Source organism: Gastrolobium bilobum, unplaced genomic scaffold, assembly GCF_033153095.1.
Source record: "Gastrolobium bilobum isolate Gb01-03AN ecotype WA unplaced genomic scaffold, APGP_CSIRO_Gbil_v1 utg1031, whole genome shotgun sequence".
Classification (NCBI taxonomy): domain Eukaryota; kingdom Viridiplantae; phylum Streptophyta; class Magnoliopsida; order Fabales; family Fabaceae; genus Gastrolobium; species Gastrolobium bilobum.
In genome coordinates, this window is record NW_026899326.1 from 123,927 (window position 1) to 133,518 (window position 9,592).

Sequence of the window (9,592 nt, forward strand, 5' to 3'; positions counted from 1 at the left end):
TAACCTTTGATTGTAGCTAACGCTTGCTGTTTCCATGGTAGGAAATTATCTTCATCCAACTTGAAGGAAACTGGATTGGAGAAAGTATGAACAGAGCTTTGCACAACACGATTTGAGTCCATGGATCAGATTTGGCTCTGATACCATGAAAGATATCAGATGAGAGAGAGAAGAAAGAAATAAACTGAAATTTTGATATTGAGAAAATGAAGTGATGATTACATTTAGCTGTGTAACTCTAAATTATATACTCCTAGTCTTAGATGAATCTCAGCCATTCATAAATAACTGAATGATTTCAACCTTTCAATAATAACAGATCAGCTAAACAAACTAACTGACTTTAAACAAACTATCTAACTTCTGATGTTGGGCTTCTGTTATTGGGCTTGGCCCATACATCCTTTAAGCAGTGGTACAATTATTTTTCATTCTTGAGTATTATCTTACACGAGACTTGCAATCAATACCAATATTGGTTATCTATTCTGCTTCATATTATTGTAGTGGAAACCCTTCAGGATCTGATCGAAAAAATTAATTGGATTATATAAACACATATTCATATATATGTATGCATACATACATGTGTAAATGAATGTATGATCATAAAGGATAAAAGGAAGGCAGGGAGGACATAGATGATTGATCATCATCATCATCAACATTAACAACATCACGAACAGGAACTATATTTTAAGTAGGATTATAAATCCCACAGATACAATGAATTATGATATCAGACAGCTCAAAACAAAACTTCTTCCTCATCAGTTAGTGCATCTTTAGTTCATATTTTGGTGAACACACACGGGAAATAACACTTCCCAATGCACTTTTAAAGCAATCAAGATATTTGTTCTGTGGTCAAACGTCCGATTGCACCATCCAAGAATTTCAAACAAACAAACCTAAGTCATTTCGCCTCAGTGTTAGACCGGTCTAGGAGGAAAAATCCTAGGCACTTAGATGGTGAATCTGTCAAAAACCGCACTTTGACCAGAACCAAGTCCTAAATGAGTAAGTGACCACTAGGGAAAATACTTTGCACCCCATTTCATTTCATTTAACGAAAAAGGCAAAAACATGTTGAAGAACAATAGTATAATCCACAAAGCATGACAAAGGCTTTGCCAAAGCTAGCTTTGCGTGCCTGTAATCAATCAACAAGGTAGCTCTGGACTCTGGTTGATCATGTTACCTTCTGTGTTGGTTATTTATCTCATGCGCGAACAACTCCAGAGACCCATGGAACAATCACTGGCGCAGATGGCTGTGAATTTCTATACCATTCAGGATATCTATCCTTGAAATTTAGTTTGGGATTCTCAGCCTAGATTCAGAATACCAAGAAGAGAATATTAGCCATGAGGGAAAAGGAAAAATACACGATTGAGAACGAAATTATTAGACAAGACATTATTTTGAAAGTTTAAGAGTATTCTGAAAGATCTCATAGATAATAAAAGTATCAAAGGTTATTACTTATTAAGCAAATACATAGAGAAGAGGCAAACTAGCGAATCACATTCACATGGTACAACTTACATATTTCAGCCAGCATTCCTGATGTTTGTGCTGATATATATCTGGCGAATGACACCCATACTCTGATGGACAATAGACCCAGATATTGCATTTTTTTTCACCTTCTTTGGCACGTTTGGCCTGGTCCAAGCAAGCCTGACAGCAATCGGCCGCACTATCTTTGTGGTGAGTAAGACCCCACCTTACTGCAGTACCATCATAATCTGAGTGAAGTTCAGCATTACACTCAGGTGGAAGGGGCCTGCCAGGAAGAACTTCCTCCTCTGAAGAGAATGTATACTTGGTAAATACAAATATTAACTTTCTGCATGGAAAAATATGTGCACACTTCCAGATTCTAACACACAATGCAAGCATGTTAAGATTACAAAAGTCAGATTTAAACTGCAGAAACTATTACCTAACTCATGTATGCCCTCAGGTTTGTCATCATGTTCTTTATTAGCAACTTCAACAGGCATCCAAAGGCCAATTTCTTCAGAAAGCACAGCCCAACCAGATTCCAAAGCTTTTACTAGCATTCCTAGGAAGTTAAAATAAACATTAGGTACAAGTTGTCAAAGATTTGTAAAGCATATTAGTGTGCAAAGAGACAAGCTTCATCTAAAATTGTCACACAATCAACTCAAATGTCAGAAACACAGCAGAAAATCGTTGTTCATACCTGCTTCTTCATTAGAGATGGTTGAGTTGGAAATCCCTCTGACAAGAGCCAACTTAACCTCTTTCAGTTTTTCCTTCCGCCAATTTTCAACTGCTTCTGTACGGAATGAGTCAATGTTAAAAATGTTAGGAATAAAATATCTTCCAAATTCTACAAAATTATCATTTGCATAACACCGCCAATTTTTATGTCAACCCTCCTCCCCCATAATAATAATAATAATAAATAAAAACTAGGCCACATGAAATCCAAGAAACCATTGATTATGCACTCTTGGATGGAAAACACTCAAAATATATAGATCCTTATATATTAAGAAATTTTATGTATATAAAAAATATCAAATACAAATGATTAAAAAGACATTTTTGTTTGTCTCACACCCAAAGGATGTTGTGTGTGGGGATACCATAGCAATCCAAAAGACACAGACAGTACAAGGAAAGCCCAAATTTGTACATATTTTGATCTAGCATGCAATCCAAATAAATAAATCCATTTTCTTATTAAATATTAAATTTTTCTTCCAAGGTTATACAAAATGATCTTCAAAAGGAAGATGAGCGATTGCCAACTTCATGCATTATAGTTATCACTACATGTTTCAAAACTTTGGAAGTCGTTGTTCTTTTAAGTAAGAATAAGAATCAATGATGCAACAAACCACCATGCCAATGTCATCCAGCAGTAACATGAGTCATGAGGTTAATAATCACCTTATTATCCAACCACATAAATATATTCGGAAGTAGGTTAGATCAATCAAATTACGACACATAACCCCCCCCCCCCCCCCCCCCTCCCCTCCCCATATTTGATTTAGGACCAAAATTAGTACAATCCAAAAAGGTCTCTTCTTAGTCTTAAGAGTGAAGAAAGAAAGGAAGAAAAAAGGATAGTGCATGATCACATCAAAGCAATTTCCTCAAAAAAGTTTTAAAAAAAGAAAAAAAGATTGACAAGTATGTCTGCTAATTTCCTCCTTGAACCACAAAATACACACTACTAAATAAATAGCCAGCAAGCAACAAACACATTAAAACAGAAAAAGTAGCATCTATGAATACATCACATCTAAAAAAGTTCATGTATTTTAACAAGCAGTTATGCAGCGCAGGGGACAAAAGAAGATCAGTATGCTCCTAAGGATAGTGAAAAGTTGAATCTTCCAAGTGTCAATAGTCTTGTTAATATGAGATCCTGATCCTCTAGCATCATTTAGTGATAGCATTGATTCACCAATTCAAATAACCATATTCCATCAAGTTTACAATGGACGTACTTTGCATATACTTCTGGATAAAAATCAAGTTGGCCATGTAAAATTGGTATTAATTTTCCTATGAAATAGATAAAACTTGATAAACAAGCACCAGCAAAACCATGCACTTTCCCACATCCTACAAATGAACTTGACCAGGTAAAGATGATAGCTCCAACCATCCTTTTTGTTAATCCAAGTTTTACCATAAACATTGCTATTAATACACAAAAATCTTATAGAAGGAATAATATATTCTTATCAGCAAAATCTACAAGCATACACTCACCTCGCTGCTTAGCAATACCCTGGGAGTGGGAGATGTTTGTGCTGCTGCTATTCAAGCTCCCTAGTCTCAGCAAGACCTCATCAATTATTTTCTGTTTCAAATGCTGAGGCAACTCAACTGCCACATTTTCACTTGAAAACTCCCCTTCAAATGCCTTCACCTATTTGCACAACGGTTTTATAACATTAACTCGAGGTTAACTTCATAAGAATTGATTGCTCGAGCCAAGTATAAAACGATTCTTACCCATTTCACTAACTCCACCGGTTTGTATGCCTTCCGAATTTCATATGATTCTTCCATTTTCCAAATCTGATCTGATCTATACACCACAACTGAAAATACAAAACAGAAACCAAACCAAATCAAAAAGGGGTTAAATTTTTTTGAAATTTTCCAGTTTCAGAAAAGCACACAGCAGGTTGAGAAGTATTCAAAACAAGACTTTATTCTTTTTTGGAAAAAATGGGGGGTTTTCAAAATTCACCATAAAACTTAAAGCAGAAACCTTTTAGTTACCCTTTTGTTTGATATGATATGACTTACTGTTTCGTGCAATGCTACCAGAGTAGATATAAAGAGAACCATAAAGAAATCGAATACAGCAGAGAGAAATGGCGATGTTGAAAAAGCAAACTACAAGAGTGATTTTCTTGTAGGAACAAATCCACTTCCCTCTTGGTTGAAGTTGAACCCCACATTCCCCTCTCGCCATGCCCCTCCCTTCTTCTTCTTCTTCTTCTCCCCTTTATCCTCATCCCACCATTGCCCACTTTCTCTTTCTGAGGAAAAGGTTGCGACTTTAATAGTTTTAAACTGAGATATTGCAACCCATAATAGATCCACGAATCGTTACAAATCCCAAGTTGTTCACACCGTGAATTTGTGACTAGCTAGCTTTTTTGTGCGAGTTTGGAAGTGAAACATCGAAACCGGTCGTGTGCTGACGTACGCTTGTTGTCAGAGCTGGTTGAGAATGAATGGATCACCAAATCATTTCGGTGGTTCCCTGTCATCATTGATGGTGAACCTAACATAAGTTTTTCCCAAAATATGTATTTTAAAGTAGAGATGGATTTATACGTGAAGTACACGTGGAATTAGTGGTGGCGATTTCATTTTTTTTTTTTTTTAACTATGTTGAACTTGATAATGTTATTAAACCTTGGTTATTGACATGGGATACTGTATTATTAAATCACTAGTTCAACTACGGAGTTATTAACTAAACTTCTTGATGTAGATAAATATACATAAATCTATATTTTACACTTAGAAATCCATCGTAGAATCTACAATATAATCCTTTTACATTAGTAAGAAAGTTGTTAAATTTATTATATATCTTACACATCAAATTCTACAAACTCTGCAAAACTTGAGAAGTTGTATATCAGTTTCAATTCAAAACAACTAATAGGAGCGTTTGGTAGAAGATATATATTTTTTTACTAGGTAAATGCAATTACTAGTAATATGATAGAAAAGTGAATTAGGTAGAAAAGTTAAAAAAAAAAAAACCTATTTGGTTGGCATAAATTTTACCAGAAAAATTAGGTTAAATATTGTGAGTCTTTGTTTGGTTAAGGGTGAAATAATTATGGGTAAATATGTTGAAATATCAAAAACAACCCTTGATTTAATTTTTGAATCTGAAGATGGATTAAAACACATCCGTGAGTAAGCGTCGACGGATAATAAACACACAAAAGTAAAACTATCTTTATCGACATTGAAAGACAAAAAATGGTAAAAAGCATTAGGCTAACTGTGACTTATCTCTACTGGTATACATCACTCTCAAAACATATCCTTACTTTAATTTTCTTTTGCAGGGAGTTGCAAGCATTGATGGTACGTTTCTCAAACCACCAAACTGAGCAAGCAACTGGTATACACCACCAATCGAGGGTCAGTAGTCGAGGGTTAGAGGAGGGGTTAATATTCGAAGTTTCAGAGATGTAGACGTGTACAACAGCCAAGGGTAATACAGTAACGCGCTCCTTCATCTTTTTTTGGGTTGCCCAGCTTTTTTTAAAAGTACCACACTTACATTGGTCAAATGCTACAGTGATTTCTCTATCGTTTTTGCACATGATTGTTGAAGGATGGGGAAAGGAGAAGCATGGGACAATTTTTCGATTCTGCCTACCAAACAAAGGAATCCTTGAATGCAAATTATATTTGGATGGGAAACCAAATCAAAAGCCTATACCAAACACCCCATAAGGCGAATGCAGCCAAATTCTATTATGATTATTTTGACTAGACAAATCAACACATGAAAATTTAGAGTTTTTAAAATGAATATTTTAAAAATATTTTATTAAAAACTCACACCTAGAATTTCTATGATTTAAGACAAGACACTAAAAAATATTATTAAGGACTTCATTTTTAAAATGAAATTTGAAGTTTTTTCTATATAAATACAAAGAAAATAAAATTAAAAAAAATGAAAATAATTAATACACCTACTCCTCAACATTGAAGTGGTGCTTGTAATTAGGGGTGTCAATATGGGTTTTGACACGCGGGTCAACCCGCGACACGACACGAAAATTCGTGTTCGGGTTGACCTGTAAAAAAATTTGTGTCGTGTTCGTGTTGGAAAAAATGACACGCAAAAAATTCGTGTCGTGTTCGTGTTTATGAATTCGTGTTCGTGTCGACCCGAATTATTTTTTAATTATTATTATTATTTTATTTTTTAATTTTTTATTTATTTTCGATCTATTTTTTTAAAATTTTTTGTCAATTACGGTTTTGTCCCCTATTTTGCGTGTTATTCGTGTCGTGTCGTGTCAACCCGCAAAAAATTCGTGTCGTGTCAGTGTTGAAGATTTTGACACGAATGAAAATTTGTGTCGTGTTCGTGTTGATGTATTCGTGTCGTGTCGAATTCGTGTCGTGTCGAATTCGTGTCGTGTCAACCCATATTGACACCCCTACTTGTAATCAGGGAAGAAAGTGATAGTGTTTGAACAATGATGGGACTAAAGAGGCATTATTGTGGTTGGAAAGACACATGGTGGAGAGACTCGATCTTAGAGTTAATGGCTGTATGGAATAAAGAGAAGATGAGAATCACTCATTGAAGAAAGGAAATGTTGTAACAAGTGATAGAATTGGCGATTGCAAGTAAGTGGTTTCGTTTGGGAGGAATTATAAATTTTTGAAGTTTTGAACAAAACAACATCATTTTGTTTTTTTTATTTTCTAAAAAAAATGCATGATCCACTAGTTTTTAGCGACCTGACTGGGTCACTGATTTTGATAAAACTCAGTCGGTTCAAACTGATTTTGATCGGGTCTAATACATAGTTGATCCATTAATTGACTCGGACTGATTAAATCACTCGTTCACTATATTTGAAGTTGACCCAGACAGTTTGAGGTGAGTTTGATTAGGGCTGGCAATATGGGCCAGCCCGCCCCGGCCCGCCACTAGCCCACCCAAAATGGGCTGGCCCGAGTAACCCGACCCGTTTTATAAGTGGGCTGGCGGGCTACGGGTCAGCCCGCCTAAAATAAAAAAATTATAAAAATAAAATACAAAAAATTAAATTCTGCATAAAATCACATAAAAAAATCTGCATAAAAGCATACAAAAATCTGCATAAAATCCTAATGTGCTTATGAAACCAAGAAGATCAGTGTTTAATAATCTGCATATAAATATGCATCTTTCAATCCAAAAATAATAATAAAAAATAAAATCATATAAGGATAAAATAGAGTAACAAAACAAGTAACAAAGTGTTGTATGAGCAGTCCACAACAATTCAAAAAAGCCACTTGCATGCAGAGAAATCCAAGATACGGAGCTACATAACAATTGGGTAACCTAAAAAAAAAAAAAGGACTTAGCGGGCTGACCCATATGGGTTGACGGGTTTGGCGGGGCGAGTTTGGCGGGCTGAAAAACTCAACCCAACCCGCCCCATTTGGCAGGCGGGGCGGGCCAGCCCGGCGGACTCAGCCCATTTTGCCGGCCCTAAGTTTGATAATAATACTAAGGTACAAAATACGTGAAAGTCCTTGTGTTTTTTTTTATAATAAAGTTTAGATAAGGGAAAGTACGTGGGGTTAGAGAAAATAATATCTTAAATGTTAAATGAGGATATAAAATGAGATTTACATATCGTTCATAAAAAAGAAAATTTTAAAGAGTCTTTGTGTTTTAAATTCTATCAATGTAATTTATATGGTTGGTGTTCAGTATGTAAAATTGAGATTACATCCATGTGACTTATATGTTTGGTTTTAAGTATGTAAAATTGATTTTGGGTGAAAAAAATAAAATAAAAAAATCTTTCTTTTCTTAAACTGAGATTTTGAAATTGAAATCCAATTAAATACTTTGGGTATTTGTAGAGGAAAAAAAAAAATTATTCGAAAATTGAGATTCCTGAAAATATGGTAGAAAAGTGAATTTCTCAAAAATGTTATTAAAAATTGTTTTGTAGGCCAAAATTTATCGGAATTTTTGTCAGTTTTTTGCATCTAATTTTTCATTTTCTCAGGAAAGTGAGAATATCATTCTCTAGATGGTATTTTGGTTTACATTTTACATACAAAATAAAATTCATGAAAAATCATATTACCAGAAATTTTTTCAGAAATCTTTTATGGAATATAAATAAATTGAATTACCACTTTCACTTTTTCAGGAATCTGAAAATAAACCCTTTACCAAACACGTAAAGTGATTTCATTGCCACCCGAAGTAAAGAATCGTGAGTGTGATTGTTACTTTACATTTAGGATGTGTTTGGTACAAGGGTATCAAAAAGATTACTGATAAACCTTCTTTGGTAAACGTCAATTACCATGTTTGGTAGAAGTAACAAAAATCAGTTTCCGGATATCCAAGGTTTACCGGTAATTTGATTTATAAAGGAAAGTCACTATCCAGATTATCAAAAATAATATGGTAATTCAGAATTCCAAGTAAAGGGAAAGCACAACAACAATTTTTTAGACAAAAATATCCCAGCACACATCAAAACCTAGACCCAATCTATCAATTACAAAAGTAAAAATAGTTTGGGGTTACTTTTGTAAAATAACCTCATATTTCAAGTCATATTTCGTTCTAAACCAAACATGGAATCAGTAATCTTTACCCAATATTTCCAGTAATATTTTGGCGAACCAAACACCTTTTTCGTAACATTCCGAGTAAACTCAATTTCTAGTGTATTTCCAGTAATCGTGATTCCCGAATACCAAAAAATTTCTCTTGTACCAAACACACCCTTAGTCAATGACTTATGGTCTCGACGCAAATAAATCCAATCAAGTTCGAGGGTTATCCCGATATTAGTTGCAGGGGCAACGCTCTCGTACTCGTAGAAGCATTATATTATTTTGGTGTCGGGAATTTTTTAGAATAAAGTATTTTATGAATATTCAACAAAATTTATGGGGGCCATTTTAATTCTTTAGAAAAAAATTTGACTTGTGATCTCTCTAAAATTTAAAATAGACTCAGTTAGTCAAAATTATGGTTCTCTAAAATTTAAAGAAAACTTATATTAATCTCTCAAAAGGACATAGGTCTATTTTGAATTTCAGATGGACCATGAGTCGACTTTTTTTTATAAATGATTAAATTGGTCTCGTAATATTTGTTGAGGATCTAAAAAAACACTCTTTATGTTTTTTATGTTCTCTTGTAATTGTGAGCTAATAACGAGTGTGGTGAGAAAAATTTAGTAACAAACTGACGTAGCCCTACATTGGAGGTTAAGGGTGGGCAATTATTGATTTTCTATTTTGAACCAAACCAAATTTGTTTTACTTTTTCACAAATTGATTTTGGTTT

The 9,592-nt window shown here is 34.3% G+C and overlaps 1 protein-coding gene across 5 annotated transcripts; it reads right to left on the reverse strand.

Moving 5' to 3' along the window:
- On the reverse strand, window positions 1-4,582 carry LOC133289651 (uncharacterized). 5 transcript variants are annotated; one of them, XM_061487635.1, is made up of 8 exons: window positions 4,309-4,582; window positions 4,009-4,097; window positions 3,763-3,922; window positions 2,213-2,308; window positions 1,949-2,071; window positions 1,549-1,811; window positions 1,202-1,333; window positions 1-137 (listed from the first exon to the last, which is right to left on the reverse strand). In XM_061487635.1, exons 1-7 carry the CDS (start codon window positions 4,475-4,477, stop codon window positions 1,223-1,225), a joined length of 1,011 nt encoding a protein of 336 aa, XP_061343619.1. In that variant the 5' UTR covers window positions 4,478-4,582; the 3' UTR covers window positions 1-137; window positions 1,202-1,222. The 5 variants fall into 5 exon arrangements, with proteins under 5 accessions (XP_061343619.1, XP_061343622.1, XP_061343621.1 ...); XM_061487638.1 differs by lacking the exon at window positions 1-137 and having other exon boundaries at window positions 690-1,333; window positions 3,781-3,916; XM_061487637.1 differs by lacking the exon at window positions 1-137 and having other exon boundaries at window positions 690-1,333; window positions 3,781-3,922.
- Window positions 4,583-9,592: the final 5,010 nt, after the last annotated feature.

Coding starts and splice junctions, on each gene's coding strand:
- LOC133289651 (XM_061487635.1), bottom strand. CDS start 4,477: ATGGCGAGAGGGGAATGTGGGGTTCAACTTCAACCAAGAGGGAAGTGG. Junction 4,098..4,308: donor TGGTAGCATTGCACGAAACA/GTAAGTCATATC, acceptor TTGTATTTTCAG/TTGTGGTGTATAGATCAGAT. Junction 2,072..2,212: donor CATCTCTAATGAAGAAGCAG/GTATGAACAACG, acceptor TTAACTTCCTAG/GAATGCTAGTAAAAGCTTTG.